This window comes from Syngnathus leptorhynchus, chromosome 15 (assembly GCF_054491065.1).
Source record: "Syngnathus leptorhynchus isolate UIUO chromosome 15, UIUO_Slep, whole genome shotgun sequence".
Taxonomy (NCBI): Eukaryota; Metazoa; Chordata; class Actinopteri; order Syngnathiformes; family Syngnathidae; genus Syngnathus; species Syngnathus leptorhynchus.
The window spans coordinates 8,824,046-8,851,111 of record NC_141209.1 but is presented as its reverse complement, the minus strand read 5'-3'; the positions used below and the strand labels follow the sequence as shown (position 1 = coordinate 8,851,111).

The 27,066-nt window shown below is 44.5% G+C and overlaps 3 protein-coding genes across 11 annotated transcripts in view; 2 read left to right on the top strand and 1 right to left on the bottom strand.

The window, feature by feature from the left end:
* Nucleotides 1-2,873, top strand: part of syne1b (spectrin repeat containing, nuclear envelope 1b) — a 52,437-nt gene extending 49,564 nt beyond the window's left edge. For 7 of the 9 annotated variants that reach the window (XM_085931309.1, XM_085931307.1, XM_085931306.1 and 4 more), the window contains 4 exons: nt 2-214; nt 325-420; nt 1,135-1,193; nt 2,171-2,873. In XM_085931309.1, coding sequence (XP_085787435.1) covers nt 2-214; nt 325-420; nt 1,135-1,193; nt 2,171-2,411 — 609 coding nt within the window. In that variant the 3' untranslated portion in view covers nt 2,412-2,873. The remainder of the gene's footprint in view (nt 1; nt 215-324; nt 421-1,134; nt 1,194-2,170) is intronic. The other 2 variants (XM_085931304.1, XM_085931310.1) reach the window with 2 other exon arrangements.
* A 486-nt stretch (nt 2,874-3,359) lies between these two features.
* rmnd1 (required for meiotic nuclear division 1 homolog) lies at nt 3,360-7,084 on the top strand. The gene is made up of 12 exons (XM_085931976.1): nt 3,360-3,525; nt 4,021-4,478; nt 4,548-4,653; nt 4,892-4,967; nt 5,151-5,190; nt 5,326-5,426; nt 5,493-5,599; nt 5,686-5,750; nt 5,827-5,903; nt 6,238-6,358; nt 6,423-6,539; nt 6,613-7,084. Exons 2-12 carry the CDS (start codon nt 4,071-4,073, stop codon nt 6,643-6,645), a joined length of 1,251 nt encoding a protein of 416 aa, XP_085788102.1. The 5' UTR covers nt 3,360-3,525; nt 4,021-4,070; the 3' UTR covers nt 6,646-7,084.
* Nucleotides 7,085-7,445: 361 nt separating this feature from the next.
* Nucleotides 7,446-25,388, bottom strand: akap12a (A kinase (PRKA) anchor protein 12a). The gene is made up of 20 exons (XM_085932701.1): nt 25,311-25,388; nt 24,463-24,553; nt 21,882-24,370; nt 20,967-21,098; nt 19,911-20,126; nt 19,353-19,487; nt 18,873-19,136; nt 18,678-18,827; nt 18,387-18,560; nt 18,003-18,230; nt 17,472-17,603; nt 16,881-17,273; nt 16,589-16,763; nt 16,137-16,432; nt 15,675-15,953; nt 15,038-15,233; nt 11,355-14,830; nt 9,309-11,264; nt 7,592-9,227; nt 7,446-7,498 (listed from the first exon to the last, which is right to left on the bottom strand). The coding sequence occupies exons 1-20, from the start codon at nt 25,386-25,388 to the stop codon at nt 7,446-7,448; spliced, it is 12,549 nt and encodes a 4,182-aa protein (XP_085788827.1).
* Nucleotides 25,389-27,066: the final 1,678 nt, after the last annotated feature.

The following is a 27,066-nucleotide window of genomic DNA, read 5'->3' as shown; positions in this document are numbered from 1 at the left end:
GCAAATCCGTCAGGAGCTGCTGGACTCGCAGCGCAAGGTGGCCTCGCTGCAGGACATGGCGCTGCAATTGCTGGTCACCTCGCAGAGTGGTGATTGCCTGGAGGCTAAGGAGAAGGTCCATGTCATCGGCAACCGCCTCAAGTTGCTGCTCAAGGAGGTCACCCGAGACCTCAGGGAGCTGGCCCGCATCCTGGACCTGACCGGCAGTCAGCAGGTACACCCGATCCTCGCCAGTCGGCCCCAAACCGTGTCGCGCTTGAGTTTATTTTCCTCCCTCAAGCTTTTGAACTTGAGCCTGTTGGTCTTGTTTTTCTTTGTACACAGGATCTTTCGTCGTGGTCGTCTGCGGACGATTTGGACACAGGATCCGGGTCACTCAGCCCTGCCTCCGGAAGGAGCACTCCGAGTCGACGGCGATCGGTAACACATACGCCTCCTTCTCCTCCTCTTGCTGTTGCTCTTCAAGAGTGAACGTTGCTAGAATCGTTGACCAGAAATGTTCCTGTGTCGCTTTACGTTTACTAAACTGTCATTTTCAGGGTGCATTTTAAATGTCTGATTTTGGTATTGCTGTATGTAAAAATTAACAATAGAGTTTTAATCCCGGCTTTGCTCCAAAATTCCTTTATTTTCTTCTAAAATCAAAAGGTGGGCAGTGTGAAAGGGGCTCACAACATGCACCCCAACAAAGTCAACAATTTACCCCTCCCATGCCGAGATCTGTCCTTCCTTCCTTCCTTACTTACTTCTGCACCTCCACTTTTTTCTCCTTCTCACTTCCCGAACTTTCCACGCGCTTCTGACGTGTGCAGCACAGCCAGCCCGAGAGCCACCCGAGCTTTTATTTTTCCTTTTCTGCTTGAAAGTGCGTGGAGCCTCTTTCCCATTAAGCCTTCCTCGGAACTCTGCCTCCCTCCAGTTTGGATCGTTTGCTTTTAGTTCAGCAGTTTTGCACCATTTGTGAGCTGGGGAAATGCTTGGACCTTTTCACCGTGATGTCATTTGTACTTCAGGGTGGCGACGTGATGTCATGGGTGGCTTCCATCTTGATATGCCTGGACTGAAAACTTTTCTTTTCTTTTATACCTCCCTCCTTCCATCCCCCCCACCCCCTCTACCGTTCATTGCAAACAGCAGCGGGGCAAATGTAGCGTGTCAGAGCGCGGAGGCCCCTTGAGCAGTCCACGGCACAGGTACTGGTTCTGTTGCTTGCTAGCGCACTCGCAAGATGATGGAAGTCGCACATTTGTAGTTATTGAATTATATTTTCCAGCAAAATGAAATTGGACCGTTTCCCGTGCGGCTATTCTTAAGAAAACGTTTTTATTTGAAATCGGGTGGTCATGATAGTGAATTCCATCATCTTCTGCGAGTCTAGACGCTCTTGCATAGGCCGACTGACCGGCGGAAGCCCCCCTTTCCTGGTTTGTTAGGAATTTCCACTGCTTAACAACCCAACCACTGGATCCGCCCCCAAGTGTTTGTCAATAGCTAACAACAACGCCCCACCCACCACTAGTGGGCGCACTTCCCCTTCTTTCTCTCTAAACAGCAGTCTGCAATGAACGACACAAAAGTCTGCAGTTTCTTCTTCTCTTGTTGTGTCAGCACCTCTGCACCCCCCTCGTCCCTTTCAATCATCACCGCTTGCAATTTGTGAGGAGCCATCATTGTTGTCCCTTTTGAAGCCTGCTTTTTGGGTGTTGGTTTTACTCGCAAAACTCCAAAGTCTTGCCATTTTCTGGGTCGAAAGCTTGTATTGTCATTGCACAGTAAGCGCCGTCATTTGTCACATGGTTCCGTGGATGAATTCATGTCGATGGGTGAAACTGCTGTCTGAGCCTGGATTTTTTTGAGTCATAAATTTGGTAAGATTTTAGAGTTTTGCTGCATATTCGTGAGCACTTGGTGGAAAAACAGACCATCTACGATTGTGTCAGCTTGTTGGTGGAATGATGTTGTCTGAGTCCAACTTTCCCAAACTCCTCTCTTAACACACACACACTCACAAAACTGTATTTTGTTAAAAATATTGGTTTTAATTTACATATGAATTTGTTGATATGTGACTTTTTTTATAGTAGATCAGCACTTCTATATTGTAAATAGTGATTTTTATTTCCCAGATGTTGCCAGTTTATTTCTGACTTCATTATTTACTGTCTGGCAGGTGTCGCAGCGCCGCTGGGTCCGCTTCCTACCCTTCTGAAGCGCCGCCGGCCCGGTGGGGCACTTGCTTCGCACGCCGCGTCCTGCGGGTGGCGCTGCCGCTCCAGCTGGCGCTGCTAGTGCTGGTGCTGGTGGCCTTCCTGCTGCCCTTGTCCGAGGCCGACTACTGCGCCCAGTCCAACAACTTGGCCCACTCCTTCTACCCCATGCTGAGCTACACCAACGGGCCTCCGCCTGTCTAGAAAGCGCATCTGCAAAAAAACAAAAAGCAACAGCTGTCGCCAAAACGAAGAAATGCACCAAGAAACCCTTTAGAGAGACCTGATTGCTGCGTAAATTTCTCATAAATGGCCAAAACAGGCTGTGATTTATTTCTCATCACTATAACTTAGTAATGCTAACACATTGCAACGTGTGTTTTTTCCCCCGCATGCAGTTCCACATTCCCACCTCCAATTTTTAACCGTACACACCGAGATTATTTTTTAAGAAGAGTCATCGTCAGGACGACGATTGTCGTTTTATTTTTTCAACATATAAAATAATGTGGAGCCAGATAGAAACTATGTATTGTATTTTTTGTATGCTTATCCAGTGTCAGATGTGTAACAAGGTGAGGATGATCGTGTGTGTACTGTATATAATGTTTATGACAAATGTATACACGAGCATCAGAAACAATAAATGCCAAATCTCTATTTTGACATCTGTGGGGGTTTTTTTTACCCATGTTGAATTTATTCCTTTAAGCAGGTAGGAGAGAGGCGGAGCGGCATAGAATTTTGTTTCTAAAAAAAAAAAAAAAAATAGAAAGGTATCATGGATTTCTACCAATACGTTTTGATTTTTTATTTATCCATTTATTAAGAAATATCTATACATTAAAAAACATTTCCGGAGAGGGAGAGAATTTTATGTTACTAAAAAAAATAAAAAGCTACCATGGATTTCTGCAAATATATTTGGACTCTTTATTTTTATTGAATTCTAATACAGTTAATCGAAACGTAAGCAAACGAAGACCTGCCAGAATAATTTCGTCCCCAGTTAGGACTAAAAGACTTGTTTACAGGGAAGACTTTTTTTAGGGGGGGTGCAGCGAAATCTTTGCCTGCGAGTCAGCGATTGGGGTAAATTACTCACTCTCGCCTCAAACAGGAAGTAAACATTAAAAAAACTTTATTGGCAAAACAACACCTCATTCCCATGTTGTCAATTTTTGACCAGCAGAGTTTGATCTTTTAAAACGTTCATATTTGAGCGCGCAAATGTCGTTTGGTGACGACCTTTCGTCATGATTTCCCCATTAACCGAGCCATGCTCGGTCAGCTATTTGCTGCAAAGCGTAGAATACAGGTAGCACAATTTCTATTGCAAGTGATTCATTTTCTTTGCACGCCTTGGTAACCACTTTGCTGATCTCTGGGTCATTTTTATCTTTGGGGGACCTTTCTGTCCTCCCCTGTGATATTTCAAATAATCCATGCATAAAATACAGAAAATACCGATTTTAGTTATACTAACTCAAAATGTAAATGTAGTGCTCGTAATAACAATATTTATTAAGATTTAACTGTCCTTAATTAATTGTAAAATATTTCTTCAGCAGTATTTGAAAATGTGTTTTTATATGCCTGAGTTTCTGTTGCAGGGTTGCGCCAGATAGCACATGAAAAATAAAATACTGTTCAGTAATTTCTAAAACCCTGCTTGGTTGAGCTGGTTGCATCAAATTAATTGTTGTTACCTAAATTTTGCTCCAATTTTGTAATAATCCATGTACTACATTTACATTATATATATGTTTTTGATTTGATAAATAATTGCAAGTGCATTTGTGCCCCTTTCCAGTGTGTGAGCAAGCCCAAGAGAGAAAAGAAAAGAAAAGAAAAGAAAAGAAAATGCTTCTGGGGACTTTGTGGGCTAGAATGGGATTTCCACGGAACTTTGTCAGCTTAACTTGTCTTTTTCGTGCTACTCAAGCACACAAGTGTGAGTATAAATTCAGGAGTCCCTCATGCTCCTCTGGGCTCCGAACTAGGTGGTTCTTCAGCCCACCTCAGCTCAAGCAAGAACCTCCAAGGCGCTTCAGCTCATCTGCTATAAGTGGATTCCAAAGTCCAGGCTGCGTCTTTTTAAAAGATTTCCAACACAGGAGCCAACAGAAACGTTTGTACGCGTCAAATCTGGTCAAATCTGTTTTGAAGCCCACTTTGAAGCCAGTGACGGCACCTGGGAAAAGAGTTCCCAAAGGGCCGAGAACCAAGCAACCTTCCAGAGCCAATCAGCCTTTCCTGAATCAGGACACGGTAAGCCATCCGGTAAATTGACTTGCCGCATTTTGCTCTTTGTGTTCACGTGTGCTGACCTTCTTCCAGGACTCGATGCGATGCATCGCCTTCGCAACGGCAGACCAGTACAATCTGCTCACGCTCAGCGTTGACCTGACACAACACGGCTTTGGTGAAGTGGAGTTCCCTCGAGGTAAGAGCATACCCGGTTGAAGGCCTCACTCCAAAATCAAATCGGCAAGTTTGCAAGTGCCTGTTTTAAGTTGCAATATAACAAAGCACCACTAGAGGGCAGACATAAATCATCCTAAACTTGGAAAGCAGAATTGAAGCGCTGTGGACTACACACATTTTTATCTCCTCCAACGTGTGCTTTGAATAAAAAAGAAAAAAATTATACTAATAATAATAAGAATTTGCCCTCATTTCAGATGCCTCCAACGTGCTTGTAATAAGTCCAGACGTGAGCGCCAAAGCGGACGACGGCTCTCTCGTCTTCTTCTTCAGGTGGATTTGCGCCGTTTTTGTCATGATATCTGTCTTCGTGTTTTGCTGGTGCTCCAATGTTTCAACGGGGAGTTGTTAGACTTTCAATCTTTGGATGCATAACGTTGATATTTCGGGAATGTTAAGAAATCTGCCAACATTTTCCTCTTGTCTGAAATATGTCAACTTTTTGACAATTTTCAGAGAAGGCTCTGTGGTTTTCTGGAATACGGAAGACAAAATGGTAATCAAATCATTGTCCCAATCATTGTGCTTCATTTAATGCCAAATGTACAAAAAAAATTCTAACTCTGTCTTTTTTTGCTTTAATTTGAATGCATAATCTTGGTTAAATGTTTTTTGCTGTCTTCCTGGTCAGCTGAAGAAGGTGTTGAGGATTTTGGAGCGTCACGAGAGCCAGCCGTACGAAGTGGCGCTGGTCCACTGGGAAAACGAAGAGATCAACTACACCTACGGCGAGTGAGTGAGTCGGTGTCTTTGAGCAATTTCAGCGAAAAGTCTTTTTCACCCACTCCGTCAACGCAGAGGGACCACGAAACTGGAGCACGGCAACTTTGTTTTGAGCAAGGACTCGGAGCACCACGACGACGTCCTGGAGAAGTTTGCCTTTTCCAATGCGTTGAGTTTGTCGGGTGAGACGCGAGGTCACGCAGAACAAGGGATGTCTCGCTGTGCCTAATGTAGTGTCCTGTACCTCATTGTCTTCAACATGGGACAGTCAAGTTGGCCATATGGGAGGTAGAGCTGGATAACTTTGTGGAGTCCATTCAGTCAATCCCCGAGGTACGTTCCGTTCCGCACGCCTTTTCAATCATTGTGGGATGCACTCAAGCGTCTCATTTGTGTTTGTCTTTTTCAGACGCTTAAGTCGGGCACAAGAGTCAAGTTGTCATCGGCGGAGGTGATGCAGAAGATCGGCGAGCTCTTCACCTTAAGGTCGCTTGCCTCAGTCTGGAAATTACCCAGTGTTGTCAACTGAATTGACATTTCAAATATAGATTTACATTTGTTTACATATTTTACAATAGCTATTTTACTTTATTAAAAAAAGATAAAAAAGACTACAACAATTTTACTTTTTTGTACTGTGGATGTTTTTATTTTAATATTTAAATGTTCCAACATATATAAACCTATAACACTAAAAATGACTCAGGATGCATCCCAGCTCTCATGGCTTTTTGTAATTAATAAAAAAATAAAAAAAATTATGCCGTACAGTATTTTAAATGTATGTGCGTTGAAATGTCTTATTTGTGGTAACGATCAGGCATCGCATCAACCTGAGCTCTGACCTTCTGCTGACCCCTGACTTTTACTGGGACAGAGAAAACCTGGAGAAGATCTACGACAAGACCTGCCATTTCCTCAACATCAACCGCAGGGTCAAGGTGAGCCAAGGTCACCAGCAAGGTCACCACCTTCACCTTCGTAATCCATGACCGTACCGTGCAGGTAGTAAACGAGAAGCTGGAGCACTGCACTCAATTGACTGACCTGATGAGGAGCCACCTGAGCGAGAAGCACAGCCTGAGGCTGGAGTGGATGATCGTCATCCTCATCACCATCGAAGTGAGTGCCGTCGCGCATCGCACGCGGTGTTATAGCCGAGCCACTGACGTGCTGCTTGTTTCTTTTGTGCTAGGTTTTGTTTGAAGTGGTGAGAATGATCTTTTGAGGCTTCACATACAAGATGCACCTCACTTGATTTCCACCAGGTGACGCGTGGGAGCTATTCTGGCCGCACTGCAGGACTGCCAGCTGTCAACAACTGTCAGTGCTTATTTGCAAATCATGTTAAAGGAGTTGAATTTGTTGGCTGAGGAAAAGATCACAAAGAAGAAGGAAAAAAAAAAAAGTGGAAATTCTGCATGGTTGTGGTGTTAAATAAAATGTGTGTGTCCCTAAAATTTAAAGTTACACTATGTTAAAAAGTCAGTCTGTATTCCTTCCTGATTTATTTATTTTTGTATTATTATTCATAAAATTGAATTGAACCTAATTGGTTGATTAAAACTTTGTGAGGACTTTTTTCAAAGTTCAACAACAATGAAATATTTTATAAATTATCAAGAAAGACGTTTGTCCATTGCTGGTGTAACATTAAAGACTGAAACACGTTCACACATGACTGGACTTTTTTTCTTTTTTTATTCAATCGTTAAAACATTTGACAGCAGCATCGGCGTGAGTTTGTCGATATGTCGCAGATGCAAACAAACAACAAAAGTGTGTCGACAGTGCAAGGCGTGTTCCTACTTGGAATCAAAACACATTTTTCTAAGTGCTACATCCAAAAATATTGGGTCATGCATATCCAGACTCCTCACTTTTTGCAGTTGGAGGGGAAAATACGTAGCTAATATGTACATTATGATGAGTGACGCAGGTGTCTTAATAAATTGACACCATGTCCATTTGTTAGTCCATGCATGTTAAAATACCAAACAAATAAGTATGATATGCTGAGTCTGCAAATCAGTTCGGTGCGTCCTTCTTGGCAGCGGTGACCTTCTGGTCTTCAGCGCGACCTTGAAAGTAAGACATGAAAGAGAACGCAGTCCAGCGTCGGCATTAGCATGCGTATACACGACAACATTTGAAGAAGAAGAAAAGAAACGTACCCGCTCGATCCCGCTCCACGACTGCTGCACTTTCCATTTTTGAATTGTCAAAATGGCCGTCTCCGCACTCTCGTTCGGCCTCAGGGTTGCCGTCCCATCGCCGACTCTTGTCTTGAGGCGCCTCTTGAATTTCTATCTCTTCCTTTGCGTCCATCCATATCTCCTCTCCGTCGTCTTCGGTTTCTGGATTTGGCGCACATTTGAATGTTTCTGTTTTCCGCATGTTGGGTGTTTCATCCACTGTGGCTCCAACTGCTTCTTGTGGTTCCATTGTCTCCATTGGTTGAATTTCTACAATGAGTTTGACTGTTATCATTGGTAGCTTTTCCACGACTGCGTCTTCTGTCTCCCTTGTGGGGAGGCCAGAAAGGACGGAAAGGTTCGCGTTCGCCGTGATCTCGGTGGAATCCAATTTGCTCGCCTGTTCAGAGGTCTCTTCAATTGGAACTGCTTGATTTTGGTCGGTGGCTGGCTCTTTTGGGAATGACGCCATTTCCATTTTTGGGGCTTCTACAAACTCCTCAGTTTCCTCTGTCTGTTTCTGGGTTTCCACGTACTCTTTTTGGGGCAAGGGCTTATTGTTTTCACTTGCCTGAACCTGCTCCGTTTGGCTCTCAGTAGGCTCTTCTTGGGGTGATGGCACTTGGTTATCTATTGTCTGCTCATGCTCTTCTGATAGCTCCTTATGTTTCTGGGTCTCTGTTGACTCCTCTTGGGCTATGAGCTCTTGGATTTGGCTAGCCTGAACATCTTTCTCTTGTAGGTTCATCTGTTTCTGGGTCTTGGTGGACTCTCTTTGTGGTATGGGCTCTTGTGTTCCACTTGCCTGAAAATATTTATCTTGTAGCTTGGTCTGTTGCTGGGTCTCAGGGGAATCTTTTTGGGGTAGGGGGTCTTGTGTTTCAGTTGCCTGAAAGTATTTCTCTTGAAGCTCAGTCTGTTTCTGGGTCTCGGTGGGTTCTTCTTGGGGGAGGGGCTCTTGGTTTTTGCTTGACTGAAGGTATTTCTCTTGAAGCTCCGTAGGTTTCTGGGTCTCGGTGGGTTCTTCTTTGGATAATGGCACTTGGTTTTCTTCTGACAGCTCCGTATGTTTCTGGGTCTCCGTCGACTCTGTTTGGGGTATGGACTCTGGTGTTTCGCTTGCATGTAAATATTTCCCTTGTAGCTCTGTCTGTTTCTGGCTCTCGGTGGAACCTTGGAGCTCTTGGTTTTCACCTGCCTGGACTTGTTTTTCAAGTGGCTCCATTTGTTTCTGAGTGTCAAGCATTTTTGGGAGGAGGGACTCTTGGTTTTTGCTTGCCTTAACATGTTCTTCTGATACCTCCATCTTTGTGTGGGTCTCGATTAATTCTTTTTGGGGTAGCAACCTTTGGTTTTTGCTTTTCTGACCGTGTTTCTCGACTAGCTTTGTCTGTTTCTGTGTCTCAGTGGGCTCCACTTGGGGTGATGCTACTTGGGTTCCTCCTACCTGCTCCTGCTCGTCTGATACCGCCATCACTTTCTGGATCTCAGTTGACAATTTTTGAATTATGGGCTCTTGGTTTTGGCTTGGTTTCTCTAGTAGCTCTATCTCTTTATGAGTTTCAGTGGGCTCTCTTTGTGGTGATGACACTTGGTTTTTTCTTCCCTGATCATGCTCTTCTGATAACTCCATCTCTTTCTGGGTCTCAAATAACTTGTTTTGGGGTAGGGGCCCTTCGTTTTCTTTTGCCTGAACATATATCTTGAGTAGCTCCTTCTGTTCCTGGGTCTCAGTGGACTCTTTTGGGGGGAGGGGCTCTGAGTTTTCACTTGTCTGGACATGTTTTTCCACTAGTTCCATCTGTTTCTGTGTCTCAGTGGATTCTTTTGGGGATTGAAGATGTTCATCTGCTAGAGCCATCTCTTCGATCTCATATGGCCCTTTTGGACATGAGAGCTTTTCTGTTTCTTGCACCTGAACATTTTCCCCAGTTATCCCTAGCCTCTTATGGTTGTCAACTGAAAGTACTGAGTCCAGAGCAAGAATGGCCTGTACACTAACCTCACTTTGCTCTGCTCTTTGAAGATCTGGTACTGACGAGTGTTCTTCTGTATCTATTTCAGATTGTAGTTCTTCAACCTCATTTGACTTTATGTCTTGGTACTCATCTAGATCTGTTTGGGGGAAAGATTCTGGTGACTGAACTTGCTCAGTTTCGTGTTTTTCTTTTTCAGTTGGCTCCATTTGTTGTATGTGATCTTGCAATACGAGGGTTCGATGACCTTCTTTGACTGGCTCTGGATCTTTATGACTATCTTTGAGGTGTTTTTCTTTTGCTACCAGTGCCTTACCAGCTTTATCATTCAGCTGCTCTGCTTCGAGGGCGCAAATGGGGACCAGGACCTCGAAACTTTGTGTTTCGTCTGATAATTCCATATTTCCCTCAACTTTGCCCAGTTCGACTTCTTTTGCCTCTTTTAAAACCATTTGGTCCAAGGTCTCAAATTTGTTCTCCATTATATGTGGAACGAGCTCATGACACAGCCCTGCATCGTTCTCTTGCATGACTTCCTCAAGCCCTTCAATATTTCTTTTACACACATCAGTTACTCCTTTATCTCTTCTCCCAACCTCCGAAATCTGATCCACACGCTTCTCTGCCGATGTGATGTCCATTTGGGCGACTTGTACTTGAATGTTGTGGTTGACCTCCATCACAGTCGCTTGCATCATGACAACCTCAGTGGCTACCCGTGCCCTCTGCACCACGTTGTTTTTCGTTATAGTAGGTAATTCAGTCACAGCTATTTCTGTGGATTCTGGTAGCACATATTCCAGCACCGGTTCCTGCATGCCAGTGGATGTCGTAATCAGATCAGGTAGTGAAGTTGAAACGTTTTTAAAATGGCACATGGTCACTTGAGTCACCAGAGCACGCGCAACCTCCCCAGTGGTCACCTCTACATCTAGCAGATCATGCTTTTCTCCCTGAGCTTTGTTTTCCACATCACTTTGATGTGCCAGAAGTTGGCTTTCAAGAGTTCCGCAAACTTCAGGGATTTCTTCATAAATAAACTTTTCAAGGATCTGTGCACAACTTTTTTCCTTCTGGTGTAAGGATACATGTGCTTTTGTGACTCCTGGCGTGCCATCTTCCTCCTCGTCCACAACATCTTGATCTGTGTTCTCCAAATCCTCCTCCTCGTTGAAAGCCTGTTCTCGTTGAGGCTTGGTTTCCTCTGCTTCTGAAACAATTTCATTCTCTGTTTCTGGAATTTCCTCTACCAGTGTTTCCTTTGAAAGTGTTTGAGTGAGACTTTCTTTGTTGATTTCCAGTCCAGACATGGGCACCTCCTCTATTGTTTCTGTTTTAACTGCAGTTACTTTTTGTGGCTCTTGAACTTCATCACTTACACCTTGCAACACTTCTGTTTCAGCACCTGATTTCATTGATTCATTCTGGCTGTCTTCAGTTTTCTTTGCCGGAGTACCCTTCGTCAAATCACTTATTTGCTTCATGTCTTTGTTCCCTGGCAATTCAGGCAGAGGCTCCACTTTGTGTTCACTTGGAAGACTTTCCTCTACCAGAATGACTTCTGTTGTCTCCTCAGATGGAAGTAATTCCGTGTTGGCTTCCTTTGGTGCTAAGGCTTCAGATTTTTTTATGTTCTCCATTTCATTCTCTACTTTGTGGTTTCCTTCCTCTGGGACCTCATTTGTTTCATTTACTGATAACGCCTGAGAAGGTTTCTCGAGTAACTCCATCTCCTTTTGGGTGTCTGCTTCCTGGTTTGCCTCCACATTCGTTTCACTTAGTGATACCGTCTGAGAGGGTTTCTCGAGTAGCTTCATCTCTTTTTGGGTGTCTGCCTCCTGGTTTGCCTCCTCTGGCACCTCATTTGTTTCACTTAATGATACCGCCTGATAAGGTTTCTCGAGTAGCTCCATCTCTTTTTGGGTGTCTGCTTCCTGGTTTGCCTCCTCTGGCATGTCATTTGTTTCACTTAGTGATACTGCCTCCTCTTTAATTTCACCTGAAACTGTTTTGTCTTCAGCAATATCTGTTATTGCTTCTCCTTCTTGTGCTACAGCTTGGTCTGGATTTAGTCCAGTTTTGACTACAGCCGCTGCTTGCTGGTCACTTGGTGGTTGGACCTCAGTAGAACACACCGTCTCTTCTTTGAGTTTTGCTGTCATCTTAAATTCTGCAACAATAGTTTCTTCTGCCTCGACAGATTCTGTCCATATTGATTGTTTGGATTGTCCTAATGTTTCTTCTACTGGTTCAATTTCAGTTGCATCCACTACCACCTCATCTTTTGCTGACTCAATAATGGTTTGAAGCTGAGATGCCTTCTCCTGTTCACATTCTTCTGTCATGGTTTTCTGTGGATTACCTACTTCTTTGTGTTCATATGATTTTAGACATGATTCTTGTACTACCGCCTTTACAGAACTAAGTTCAGCTTTGGCCTTCTGGTCTTTGCTGACTAGATCATCTTCACTTTGAGGCAAAGGACTGTATTTTACTTTATCAATCATGGCTTCTTCTGCAAGTATACTTTCTGAGATCCCTTCCGCTTTAACTGACAGGTCTCGTACAACGATGTCTTTGTCCTCTTTTACGAGTTCAATTTGGATATCACTCGCACACCTGTGGTCATTTTCTTCTGGCTTAATGTCGGTTTCCAGCAGAAGTACATTTTCGTCTTTCACTTCTTCCATCGGAGCATATTCTCCATGAATGTCTTCTTTGACTTCAGCATGTTGGACTTCAACTAGATCAGGTTCAAGCTGTTTCTTCTGTGCTGCTACTGATACTTGTTCCTGGATCATTTCAATTTCAGGTGCAGCCATTGCTTTTTCCTCAACTTCAGGCAGCAGGACTGCCTCCTCTTTCTGGTTTTCTACAAGTTTTGCTTCGACTTTCTCTGATTGTTGAGGTGTAGCTTGCACAGCTTCTATTTCTCGAATAAGTTCATCCTGGGATGTATCTACTGGCTCCTTTGCTACATCTTTGTTGAATGCTTCTGTACTGATTTCAGATAGAAGCTTGGTCGTCTCCTTGACTTCACTGGCAACCTTCTCACAAAGCACTTTATCTAAAGCAAGTTGAAGACTACTTTCCTGCAAAGCCAGTGATTCTGTTTGTGCTCCAGAAACCTCAACAGAATTAAAGATGGGTTCAGATGAAATCTCTGTTGTTGACTGAAGTTCCTCTGTTAAGGCTTCTGGACACTTTTCTGATGTTACTTTGACTTTCTGTTCCTCCAGATGTATTGTGACCATCTGCAAAGTGTTTTGCTTTGTGTCTGTCTCAGTATGAGCAGTTTTTTCTGATCGTGGATCTTCAATGTCATCTTCTGTAGCGACATCTTCATGTTCCATCAACTGCTCTGAAGACTCTCCTTTGCTTATATCAGAAAGGCAGTCCAAAATGTCATTCTCATTTTCTGAGTTGGAGAAATTGGCAGTTTTTGTTTTTTCTGTCTCAAGCTCCTTGGTAGAAATGTGAGGTGGGGTTTCCTTGTAGTCAAACTTTTGGGTTGAAGTTAGAGGTAAAATTTCTTCTGTATCCAACTCCTGGGTTGTAATCAGATGCTTCATTTCCACTGCGTCAAACTCATCAGTAGGAATTGGAGATATTATTTCTTCTCCGTCAAGCTCTTCATAAAAAATGTGAGGGGAAATTTCCTGGGTTAGAATAGGATGTGTGATTTCACTGGAGTCAAGCTCCCTGGTAGGAATGGAAGCTGTAATTGCCTCTGCGGCAGAATTTTCAGTACAAATTGGAGGCACAATTTCCTCAATGTTAGTCTCTTGGGTAGGAGAAGGAAGTGTTATTTCCTTAGTCTTGGGTTCTTGGATCAGAATTTGAGGTGTAAATTCCCCTGCATTGAGCCCTTCTGCAGGAGTCGGAGTTGTGATTTTGTTGGTGCCAAGCACTTCAGTAAGACATGGAGTCTGGATTTCCTCAATTTTGAACTCCTTGGCTGGAATGGGAGGTGTAATATCGTCCATGTCATGCTCCTCAGTGGAAGTAGGAGCTCTAATGTCCTCAGTGCCAAGCTCCTGGCTAGGAATGGGAGTTGTGATTTCCTTGAAGTGTAAATCCTCTGAATGAATTGGCCTTATTTCATTGGTGTTGAGTGTTTCTGTAGGTAGTGCAGGTGTTATATCCTTTATCTCATGAGCCTTGGTAGGAGTAGGAAGTCTGACTTCCTTAGTGTCAAGACCCTTGTTAGGATTGGGAGTTGAGATTTCCTTGATGTCAAGCTCCTCTGTTGGAATTGGAGGTGTAATTTCCTGAGTGTCAAGCTCCTCTGTATTAAAGGGAGACTTGAGTTCCTCAATGTCGGGTTTCTTGGTTTCAATGAATGGTTTCATTTCCTCTGTGTCAGGCTCTTCAGTATGGGCAGGTTTGGTTTCTTCAATGTCAAACACCTCGATAGGAAATTGGGTTTTGATTTCATTGGTGTAAAGCTCCTCTGTAGGAATTGGAGGTGAAGTTTCCTGAGGTTCTAGCTCCTTGGCAAGAATGGGAATTGTGATTTCCGTGGTGTTAAACTCCTCTTTGGGAATTGGAGGTGTGTTTTCCTGGGTCTCAAGCTCCTCTGCAAAAACAGAAGGTGTGATTTCCTCTGTGTTCAGCTCCTCAGTTTGAATTGGGGTTCTGATTTTCCAGGTAGTCATTGGAGGTATAATTTCTTCCATGTCAAGGCCTTCTGTAGGAATCACAGGCTTGATTTCTTCACTGTTAAGTTCTTTGTTAGGAATGGAAAGTATGATTTCCTCAGTGCCAGGCTCCTCAGTACAGGTGGGAGTGAACTCTTCAATGTCGAGGTCCTCTCTAAAAATCAGGGTTTTGATTTCTTTGGAGTCAAGCTCCTCTGTAAGAATTGGAAGTGTGATTTCCATAGTTTGGAGCTCCTTGGTAGGAATAGGAGGTATTATTTCTTCCTTACTGTCAGTCTGAATGAAAGGCTTGCTTTCCATGGTGCTGAGACCCACAGTCAGACTGGGAGGTTTGATTTCTTGGGTGTCAAGCTTCTCGGTGGGAATATGAGGTGTAATATTGTTTGTGTCTGTAGGAATGAGAGAAGTGATCTCTGTGGTGTCGAGCTCATTGATAGGAATTTGACGTCCCATCTCCTCAGTATCAAGCTTCTCTGTCGGAATCGGACTTGTGATCTTTGTGGTGTCAAGCTCCTTGGTAAGAATTTGAGGTGCCGTTTCCTGAGCGTCAACCTCTTCTGTAGGAATGGTACATGTGATCTCTGTGGTCTCAGCGTCAAGCTTCTCTGTATGAATCGGACTTGTGATCATCGTGGCGCCGAGCTCCTTGGTAAGAATTTGAAGTGCCATTTCCTCAATGTCAACTACCTCTGTAGGAATGGGACTTGTGATCTCCATGGTGCCGAGCTCCTTGGTAAGACTTTGAGGTCCCATGTCCTCAGTGTCAACCTTCTCTGTAAGAATGGGACTTGTGATCTCTGTGGTCTCAGTGTCAAGCTTCTCTGTAGGAATGGGACTTGTGGACTCCGTGGTGCTGAGCTCCTTGGTAAGAATTCGAGGTTCCACTTCCTCAGTGTCAACCTTTTCTGTAGGAATGGGACTTGTGATCTCTGTGGTACTGAACTCCTTGGTATGACTTTGAGGTCCCATGTCCTCAGTGTCAACCTTCTCTGTAGGAATGGGACTTGTGATCTCTGTGGTCTCAGTGTCAAGCTTCTTTGTAAGAATGGGACGTTTGATGTCGATAGTGCCGAGCTCCTTGGTAAGAATTTGAGGTTCCATTTCCTCAGTGTCAACTTTTTCTGTGGTCTCAGTGTCAAGCTTCTCTGTAGGAATGGGAGTTTTGATCTCTGTGGTGTGGAGGTCTTTGGGAAGAACTTGAGGTCCCATTTCCTCAGTGTCAACCACCTCTGTAGGAATGGGTCTTGTGATCTCTATGGTATGAATTTGAGGCGCCATTTCCTCAGTGTTAACCTCCACTGTAGGAATGGGACTTGTGATCTCTATGGTCTCAGTGTCAAGCTTCTCTGTAGGAATGGGACTTGTGATCTCCGTAGTGCCGAGCTCCTTGGTAAGAATTTGAGATTCCATTTCCTCAGTATCAACCTTCTCTGTCGGAATGGGACTTGTGATCTCTATGGTGTTGAGATCCTTAGTAAGAACTTGAGGTTCCTTTTCCTCAGTGTCAACCAACTTTGTAGGAATGGGACTTGTGATCTCTGTGGTCTCAGTGTCAAGCTTCTCAGTAAGATTGGCTCTTGTGATATCTGTAGTGTTGAGCTCCGTGGTAAGAATTTGAGGTCCACTGTCCTCAGTGTCAACCTTCTCTGTAGGAATGGGACTTGTGATCTCTGTGGTCTCAGTGTCAACCTTCTCTGTAGGAATGTGACTTGTGATCCCCGTGGTGTTGAGTTCCTTGCTATGAATTTGAAGTTCTCTTGCCTTAGTGTCAACCTTCTCTGTAAGAATGGGACTTGTGATCTCCGTGATGCCGAGCTCCTTTGTAAGAATTTGAGGAATGGGAGTTGTGATCTCTGTGGTCTCAGTGTCAAGCTTCTCTGTAGGAATGGGACTTGTGGTCTCTGTGGTGCTGAGCTCCTTGGTAAGAATTTGAGGTTCCATTTCCTCAGTGTCAACCTTCTCTGTAGGAATGGAACTTGTGATCTTTGTGGTACCGAACTCCTTGGTATGACTTCGAGGTCCCATGTCCCCAGTGTCAACCTTCTCTGTAGGAATGGGACTTGTGATCTCTGTGGTCTCAGTGTCAAGCTTCTCTGTAAGAATGGGACGTGTGATGTCGATGGTGCCAAGCTCCTTGGTAAGAATTTGAGGTTCCATTCCCTCAGTGTCAACTTTTTCTGTAGTCTCAGTGTCAAGCTTCTCTGTAGGAATGGGAGTTTTGATCTCTGTGGTGTGGAGGTCTTTGGGAAGAACTTGAGGTCCCATTTCCTCAGTGTCAACCACCTCTGTAGGAATGGGTCTTGTGATCTCTATGGTCTCAGTGTCAAGCTTCTCTGTAGGAATGGGACTTGTGATCTCCGTGGCGCCGAGCTCCTTGGTAAGAATTTGAGGTTCCATTTCCTCAGAGTCAACGTTCTCTGTCGGAATGAGACTTGTGATCTCCGTGGTGTCAAGCTCCTTGGTAAAGGTTTGAGGTCCCATTTCCTCAGTGTCAACCACCTCTGTAGGAATGGGTCTTGTGATCTCCATGGTCAGAATTTGAGGCGCCATTTCCTCAGTGTCAACCTCCACTGTAGGAATGGGACTTGTGATCTCTATGGTCTCAGTGTCAAGCTTCTCTGTAGGAATGGGACTTGTGGACTCCGTGGTGCTGAGCTCCTTGGTAAGAATTCGAGGTTCCACTTCCTCAGTGTCAACCTTTTCTGTAGGAATGGGACTTGTGATCTTCGTGGTACTGAACTCTTTGGTATGACTTTGAGGTCCCATGTCCTCAGTGTCAACCTTCTCTGTAGGAATGGGACTTGTGATCTCTGTGGTCTCAGTGACAAGCTTCTTTGTAAGAATGGGACGTTTGATGTCGATAGTGCCGAGCTCCTTGGTAAGAATTTGAGGTTCCATTTCCTCAGTGTCAACTTTTTCTGTGGTCTCAGTGTCAAGCTTCTCTGTAGGAATGGGAGTTTTGATCTCTGTGGTGTGGAGGTCTTTGGGAAGAACTTGAGGTCCCATTTCCTCAGTGTCAACCACCTCTGTAGGAATGGGTCTTGTGATCTCTATGGTATGAATTTGAGGCGCCATTTCCTCAGTGTTAACCTCCACTGTAGGAATGGGACTTGTGATCTCTATGGTCTCAGTGTCAAGCTTCTCTGTAGGAATGGGACTTGTGATCTCCGTAGTGCCGAGCTCCTTGGTAAGAATTTGAGATTTCATTTCCTCAGTATCAACCTTCTCTGTCGGAATGGGACTTGTGATCTCTATGGTGTTGAGATCCTTAGTAAGAACTTGAGGTTCCTTTTCCTCAGTGTCAACCAACTTTGTAGGAATGGGATTTGTGATCTCTGTGGTCTCAGTGTCAAGCTTCTCAGTAAGATTGGCTCTTGTGATATCTGTAGTGTTGAGCTCCGTGGTAAGAATTTGAGGTCCACTGTCCTCAGTGTCAACCTTCTCTGTAGGAATGGGACTTGTGATCTCTGTGGTCTCAGTGTCAACCTTCTCTGTAGGAATGTGACTTGTGATCCCCGTGGTGTTGAGTTCCATGCTATGAATTTGAAGTTCTCTTGCCTCAGTGTCAACCTTCTCTGTAAGAATGGGACTTGTGATCTCCGTGATGCCGAGCTCCTTTGTAAGAATTTGAGGAATGGGACTTGTGATCTCTGTGGTCTCAGTGTCAAGCTTCTCTGTAGGAATGGGACTTGTGGTCTCTGTGGTGCTGAGCTCCTTGGTAAGAATTTGAGGTTCCATTTCCTCAGTGTCAACCTTCTCTGTAGGAATGGAACTTGTGATCTTTGTGGTACCGAACTCCTTGGTATGACTTCGAGGTCCCATGTCCCCAGTGTCAACCTTCTCTGTAGGAATGGGACTTGTGATCTCTGTGGTCTCAGTGTCAAGCTTCTCTGTAAGAATGGGACGTGTGATGTCGATGGTGCCAAGCTCCTTGGTAAGAATTTGAGGTTCCATTCCCTCAGTGTCAACTTTTTCTGTAGTCTCAGTGTCAAGCTTCTCTGTAGGAATGGGAGTTTTGATCTCTGTGGTGTGGAGGTCTTTGGGAAGAACTTGAGGTCCCATTTCCTCAGTGTCAACCACCTCTGTAGGAATGGGTCTTGTGATCTCTATGGTCTCAGTGTCAAGCTTCTTTGTAGCAATGGGACTTGTGATCTCCGTGGCGCCGAGCTCCTTGGTAAGAATTTGAGGTTCCATTTCCTCAGAGTCAACGTTCTCTGTCGGAATGGGACTTGTGATCTCCGTGGTGTCAAGCTCCTTGGTAAAGGTTTGAGGTCCCATTTCCTCAGTGTCAACCACCTCTGTAGGAATGGGTCTTGTGATCTCCATGGTCAGAATTTGAGGCGCCATTTCCTCAGTGTCAACCTCCACTGTAGGAATGGGACTTGTGATCTCTATGGTCTCAGTGTCAAGCTTCTCTGTAGGAATGGGACTTGTGGACTCCGTGGTGCTGAGCTCCTTGGTAAGAATTTGAGGTTCCACTTCCTCAGTGTCAACCTTTTCTGTAGGAATGTGACTTGTAATCTTCGTGGTACTGAACTCTTTGGTATGACTTTGAGGTCCCATGTCCTCAGTGTCAACCTTCTCTGTAGGAATGGGACTTGTGATCTCTGTGGTCTCAGTGACAAGCTTCTTTGTAAGAATGGGACGTTTGATGTCGATAGTGCCGAGCTCCTTGGTAAGAATTTGAGGTTCCATTTCCTCAGTGTCAACTTTTTCTGTGGTCTCAGTGTCAAGCTTCTCTGTAGGAATGGGAGTTTTGATCTCTGTGGTGTGGAGGTCTTTGGGAAGAACTTGAGGTCCCATTTCCTCAGTGTCAACCACCTCTGTAGGAATGGGTCTTGTGATCTCTATGGTATGAATTTGAGGCGCCATTTCCTCAGTGTTAACCTCCACTGTAGGAATGGGACTTATGATCTCTATGGTCTCAGTGTCAAGCTTCTCTGTAGGAATGGGACTTGTGATCTCCGTAGTGCCGAGCTCCTTGGTAAGAATTTGAGATTTCATTTCCTCAGTATCAACCTTCTCTGTCGGAATGGGACTTGTGATCTCTATGGTGTCGAGATCCTTAGTAAGAACTTGAGGTTCCTTTTCCTCAGTGTCAACCAACTTTGTAGGAATGGGACTTGTGATCTCTGTGGTCTCAGTGTCAAGCTTCTCAGTAAGATTGGCTCTTGTGATATCTGTAGTGTTGAGCTCCGTGGTAAGAATTTGAGGTCCACTGTCCTCAGTGTCAACCTTCTCTGTAGGAATGGGACTTGTGATCTCTGTGGTCTCAGTGTCAACCTTCTCTGTAGGAATGTGACTTGTGATCCCCGTGGTGTTGAGTTCCTTGGTATGAATTTGAAGTTCTCTTGCCTCAGTGTCAACCTTCTCTGTAAGAATGGGACTTGTGATCTCCGTGATGCCGAGCTCCTTTGTAAGAATTTGAGGAATGGGAGTTGTGATCTCTGTGGTCTCAGTGTCAAGCTTCTCTGTAGGAATGGGACTTGTGGTCTCTGTGGTGCTGAGCTCCTTGGTAAGAATTTGAGGTTCCATTTCCTCAGTGTCAACCTTTTCTGTGGTCTCAGTGTCAAGCTTCTCTGTCGGAGTGGGAGTTTTGATCTCTATGGTGTGGAGGTCTTTGGGAAGAAATTGAGGTCCCATTTCCTCAGTGTCAACCACCTCTGTAGGAATGGGTCTTGTGATCTCTATGGTCTCAGTGTCAAGCTTCTCTGTAGGAATGGGACTTGTGATCTCCGTGGCGCCGAGCTCCTTGGTAAGAATTTGAGGTTCCATTTCCTCAGAGTCAACGTTCTCTGTCGGAATGGGACTTGTGATCTCCGTGGTGTCAAGCTCCTTGGTAAAGGTTTGAGGTCCCATTTCCTCAGTGTCAACCACCTCTGTAGGAATGGGTCTTGTGATCTCCATGGTCAGAATTTGAGGCGCCATTTCCTCAGTGTTAACCTCCACTGTAGGAATGGGTCTTGTGATCTCTATGGTCTCAGTGTCAAGCTTCTCTGTAGGAATGGGACTTGTGATCTCCGTAGTGCCGAGCTCCTTGGTAAGAATTTGAGATTTCATTTCCTCAGTATCAACCTTCTCTGTCGGAATGGGACTTGTGATCTCTATGGTGTCGAGATCCTTAGTAAGAACTTGAGGTTCCTTTTCCTCAGTGTCAACCAACTTTGTAGGAATGGGACTTGTGATCTCTGTGGTCTCAGTGTCAAGCTTCTCAGTAAGATTGGCTCTTGTGATATCTGTAGTGTTGAGCTCCGTGGTAAGAATTTGAGGTCCACTGTCCTCAGTGTCAACCTTCTCTGTAGGAATGGGACTTGTGATCTCTGTGGTCTCAGTGTCAACCTTCTCTGTAGGAATGTGACTTGTGATCCCCGTGGTGTTGAGTTCCTTGGTATGAATTTGAAGTTCTCTTGCCTCAGTGTCAACCTTCTCTGTAAGAATGGGACTTGTGATCTCCGTGATGCCGAGCTCCTTTGTAAAAATTTGAGGAATGGGAGTTGTGATCTCTGTGGTCTCAGTGTCAAGCTTCTCTGTAGGAATGGGCCTTGTGGTCTCTGTGGTGCTGAGCTCCTTGGTAAGAATTTGAGGTTCCATTTCCTCAGTGTCAACCTTTTCTGTGGTCTCAGTGTCAAGCTTCTCTGTCGGAGTGGGAGTTTTGATCTCTATGGTGTGGAGGTCTTTGGGAAGAAATTGAGGTCCCATTTCCTCAGTGTCAACCACCTCTGTAGGAATGGGTCTTGTGATCTCTATGGTCTCAGTGTCAAGCTTCTCTGTAGGAATGGGACTTGTGATCTCCGTGGCGCCGAGCTCCTTGGTAAGAATTTGAGGTTCCATTTCCTCAGAGTCAACGTTCTCTGTCGGAATGAGACTTGTGATCTCCGTGGTGTCAAGCTCCTTGGTAAAGGTTTGGGGTCCCATTTCCTCAGTGTCAACCACCTCTGTAGGAATGGGTCTTGTGATCTCCATGGTCAGAATTTGAGGCGCCATTTCCTCAGTGTTAACCTCCACTGTAGGAATGGGTCTTGTGATCTCTATGGTCTCAGTGTCAAGCTTCTCTGTAGGAATGGGACTTGTGATTTTCGTGGTGCCGAGCTCCTTGGTAAGAATTTGAGGTTCCATTTCTTCAGAGTCAACGTTCTCTGTAGGAATGGGACTTGTGATCTTCGTGGTGTCAAGCTCCTTGGTAAAGGTTTGAGGTTCCATTTTCTCAGTATCAACCTTCTCTGTAGGAACGGGACTTGTGATTTCTATGGTGTCGAGCTCCTTGGTAAGAACTTGAGGTTCCATTTCCTCAGTGTCAACCAACTCTGTAGGCATGGGACTTGTGATCTCTGTGGTGTTGAGCTCCTTGGTAAGAACTTCAGGTCCCATTTCCTCAGTGTCTACCTCCTCTGTAGTAATGGGACTTGTGATCTCTGTGGTGTCTGGCTCCTTGATAAGAACTTGAGGTCCCATTTCCCCAATGTCAAACACATCTGCAGGAATGGAACGTGTGATGTCTGTGGTGTTGATCTCCTTGGTAAGAATTTCAGGTCCCATGTCCTCAGTATCAACCCTGTCTGTAGGAATTGGACTTGTGATCTTTGTGGTTTCAGGCTCCCTGGTAAAGATTTGAGGTCCCCTTTCCTCAACCACCTCAGTAAGAATGGGACTTGTGATTTCCTTGGTGTCAAGCTCTTTTGTAGAGGTTGTAGTTGTACTTTGGGTGTCCAGCTCGTTGGAAGGTATAGGAGATTTGATTTCCTTGATGCCGAGCTTCTCTGCAAGAATTTGAGGTGTGATTTTCTCAATGTCTAGCTTCTCGGTAGGAATGGCATGTGTAATTCCCACTGTTTCGAGCTCCTTCGTTGAAATGTGAAGTGTGATTTTTTCAGTGTCGATCTCCTTGGGTGTTGAGATTTTTTTCGTGTCCAGCTTCTCCGTAGGAATAGCAGGTGTAATTTTCTGGGTGTCAAGCCCCTCTGTTAAAATGATTTTGTCGGCTATGGATGACTCTGTTTCATCTGTTGCTGCTTCCATTTCATTTTGAACCAGATCTATCCTGGTGGTGGATGCATTTGATATTTCGACTCCGGGTAGATGTGAATCCTTTCCAAGTGTTTCAAGTGTATCACACAAGACAGAACCAACTATTGTGTTTGAGCACAACAGATCTGCCTGAGGCAGGGTAGAGGTGCTCTCAACATCTGGCTGCATGAAGTCTTCTGTTTCCTTGACTCGGGCTTTAGTGAGAACCGATGTGGTAACATCTGATGTTTTTTCTGCCTGTTGGGAGAGCACAGAGATTATGGAGCTGCTAACCTCCACAGGATGTGGTGCGCTGTCAGCCTCCGATGTAATTTCTATCACATTTTCTGCTGTGGTGCTCTCTGTAAATTCACCTTCCTCTGGAATATCACTAAGGGCTTTTTCAATGTACTCTGTAAGGTGGGCCAGGTCTTCATTTGTGGCCTCATTTTCTAATGCCTCAACATTTTGTAGGGGTTCTTCAGTCTGCAGATTTTCCGAAGGTTGGGCTGCATCGGTCACCTCAGGGAGGAAGTCTTGTTTGAGGTCAATGTCTGTTTTTGTGGATGGTTCCCTTCCTGCAACAGTCTCTTTTGGCTCTGTCTCAACTGTGTCATAATCATACAAGGGAACAACAACTGGCATAATACAATTTAGGTCACCGACACTGAGCTCCTGGTCCACCTCACACGAAGCTGCTTGGTCTTTGTTTGGGACTGACTTTTTCTTATTCCAGCCTGGGAACATTTTACCCAAAAGGGAGACATTTTCTTGCATGCTCTCAGTTTCAGGACTGCGTTGGATATCTTCCACAAGCTTGGCTTTCCTTTTTGGACTCATGAGTCTTTTGAAGGCGTGGCAAAGTGACTCTACATCGCTTTCAGGAGGACTTGCGGCTTTCTTGGGAGTAGATGCTAAAACATCACAATTGTCATAATTTTCCAATGCCTCTGTACCATTTGCATCATCAGTTGGTGTTTCGTCATCAAAGTCCGTTGCTGTCTGACCTCTTGCATATAAAATGGCATCCCAGGAAATAGCCGAATCCTTCCACTTTTCGCCCTCACCCACTCTGCACTCTAATATGTCATCATTTTCGCTTGACTTTAGTTCATCTTTGGGCATTGGGTTTTGTACGTCATCATTGTTCAAGGCGGACCTGTTAACTCGCTTTTTGGGAGATAACAGTTTCTTAAATGTGGCCCACGGACTTTCCTCTTCCTGGACCATGATTGTTTCGGCAGGTTGTGTTGGACTTTGTGGATCATTCTCTGCCATTGCAGCTGGCGACAAAAGCTGGTCCGAGTCGTCACTAGACGGTTGACATTGTTCACCCACAGACATTTTTGCTTCTTTTTGCCTTTTGATCTTCACCAGACTAGAACTCAACAGAATTCTCTTGAAAGCACTTGGCGGAACATCCTCAATTTCTTTGGGGCCTTTGGTCTCGCTTATCATGTCTGCTGGTGGATTTTCTTCCTTGTACCCATCTGCTAGTGCTACTGCGGTATTTTCTATGTCCTCGTTTTGGTCTTGTGCCATTTCTTTTTCAGTGTCTCCAACTTCCTCCATAACAAGCTCTCTTGTTATGGTCTCGTCTTCAGAAGACAGCCTCTTTTTCCCTAATCTGGAAAATAGTCCTGAGGCGAAAAACTTTTTAATGGGCGACATCTTCACATCTTCTTTGGGGCTAGAGGGAGATGAAGGATCTTGTTCGGACTGGGTGTCGAGGTGCGTCCATTCTTCGTCAAGGGTATCTACCTCGTTCTGGGAATCTGTTGCTTCTTCCCCAGTCAGCCATGTTGAATCCTCATTTTGACTCTCACGTGTCGTGTCCGCTTGAGTTGTATCATCTTGGATTTGTTCAGTAGGCTTTTTGACCTCAGTGCACTCACCTTGGTTCTCCCCGTGGTCTCTGGAGCCTCGTTTGAGTGTAAACTTCAAACCAACTTTACTGAAGAATGTTTTAAAGCTCTCATTGATGTCGTTGTATTTTGCCTCAACTTCGGTCACTTCTGAAGACACGCCCTCTTTTTTGCCCTCTTTGATTAGCTCCGTCTCATTCCCTACAACGTTTGTGTCCACTTCTTTAGGAGGATTTTCTGGAAGCCAGTCATCTTAACGATAGCAGGAAGGGAAGGCACATTAAACCACTCAAGTCATTTGTTTATTAGGATTCAATATGTAGCTGCCATTCTATACTGCCTACCTTGGGCATTAGTCTCATCCTCACAAATTCCATTGACTTCCACTAACAGGGTGGCTGATTTGGCATCAATTTGACAGTTGTTTTTGAGAAGCTGCAAACGAAGCAGAAAACCACCAAATGTGAAAACGTTACCCTTCTAATTAGAGTTCTTACCGTCTCAATTTCCAGCAGGAATTTCAAAGTGAATTTGCCTTTTGCTCAAATGTAACAAGTCGGAACAAAATCAAGCAAAATTCATTTTCTGTTGAGGAATGCAAGTTGATAACTGTCATTTGACGTCTTAATCCAGATATAATTATGTGCTTTAGTGTGACTATTTTTAAATTGGGGGGGGGGGGGGCAATAACATCATTGGCTAACGAGATTAAAAATCTTGACATAATGAAAAACTAAAAACACTGATTTATTGCTGAGAACTGTTCATGCATTGGCAGTCTGCTTTTTATTTGCATTTTACATTTACAAACAAAACCTGTAGAAAATATAATTTACCATGCAATGAAGATAAATTCAATATGAAACATGGCTGTACGAACATTTGAATAAAAGTCACAAAAACAAAAAAAAAGGCAATTATGATACGGCATTGCATAATAGTTCTCGGGACACACAGCAATTCAGAAATAATTTATATCATCTGCAAAATCGATGAGGAAATTTGCAACAAAGTATTTTTAATTTTGACAATGCCCACCACAATATCAATTTATGGATTTTGTTTTTACGCCCCAAATAAACTATGCCAAATGATTCCAATTTCAAATATCACTCCACCAAATAAAATTCTCTTAGAAATCGTCGGCCGGCATATTTGCAAAGCGCCATTTGTAACACTTTTGAACGTGTACCTTATCATCCTCCGCTTGGCGCTCGGCAGCATCCTGACCTGGCTCGCCTTCTTCAAACGCCGACTGTGCGTCACCCATTTCTCACGCAGCCGGACGCCTTACCTTTCCCATCAAAAAATGAATAAATGAAAAGTGCTGTAAATTACTCCTGACAAAAAAAAAATACTAGGAGCAAGCCGAGTCGTGGTGGTGAATGATGCAAGTTGGACGTGCAAAAGTCTTTTTGGATGCAGGAGGGGAGGGGGGAGGCAAGAGTGCTGTGGGGTCACATGTGGCAGTGAGCTGTCACGCTCCCCTTTGCTGTCCTATAACACATGGATGTGTTGAAAACAGCACAGGGGAAATTCACAAATATTTGCAACGCTAGCATGTGCCTGATTGAATTTGAGCATCCAAAAAGAGCCACGGGGGATCTCTTATGATGACGGCTCACATTTGTTGTTTTTGTTTTGAGGTGGATATTGATGAGTCAGTTTGTGATTTTAAGGTTTGTCGACACCCGTGCTTCCAATCCAGATTTCCCATCATGAGCCCAACACAAGACTTGTTTTTCATATTTCATACGTCCATCCAGCGATGACAAGATTGGCCACGGTGTGGCGCCGACATGTGACATGTGCATCGGCCCGCAGTTCCACACTGGTACAGACGTGTTTGTGTCCATCTCCTCCTGGTCGCATTTAATCGCATTAGCGATGTTTTTGCTGCAATCATGCCTGTTCACGTCGGTCAGTTGACTTGCATCAGGCTCAGTTTTAGTGGCCTTGTCAGAACCGTCATTGTACCCCGATATTCATAATATGATCGGCGACGCTTTAATGTTTGGCTTCTTTGAGTTGCTCTCTCAGAGCCTTACAGAAATTATTTCTGTCTTTGTATTTTTTGCATGTTTTTGTATATTGTCATGACAAACAGCCGCCATCTAGTTGGAATGCGGGAGGAAGTACATACATTTTCTGATAATTATAATAATCGCATAATCCACTTAAATGTCTTTCAAGAAATCCCTCGTGCGAGGAATTCAAATCGTTAATTGAGTCAGTCCGTGTGTGTGTCTCTCTGGGAAGCAAAAAGAAACAACTGGAACTGGAATGAAGTCGTTCGTGTTCTTTAGAATGATCTGACTGTTCAAAGTTGTTCAAAATGCCTCTCATAAAGTGCAAATAATGTTCAAAGGTTCTAGGGGGGGGGCGGCTCGGTGGGACACTGGGTAGCACGTCCATCTCACAGTTAGGAGGGTGCGGGTTCGATTCCACCTCCGGCCCTCCCTGTGTGGAGTTTGCATGTTCTCCCCGTGTCCACGTGGGTTTTCTCCGGGCACTCCGATTTCCTCCAACATCCCAAAAAAACATGCTTGGTAGGCCAATTGAGCACTCCAAATTGTCCCTAGGTGTGAGTGCGAGTGCAAATGGTTGTTTGTCTCTGTGTGCCCTGCTATTGGCTGGCAACCAGTTCAGGGTGTCCCCCGCCTACTGCCCGATGACGGCTGGGATAGGCTCCAGCACGCCCACGACCCCCGTGGGGACTAAGCGGTTCAGAAAATGGATGTTCTAGGAGGCTTCTCTTGACATTTTTCACTGTCGCGGCTTGTAGCACAAGATGATTAATAATAATTAATTAATTTGTTAATGGTAGCAAATTTTTTTTTAAATGATTTATTTTCAGATGCCCAACTCTTGACAATTATAGAGGGGTGTGTAGACTTTTAAAATATATCGTTTGTGTTTGTGTGGGATTGAAATAATGACAATCTCAT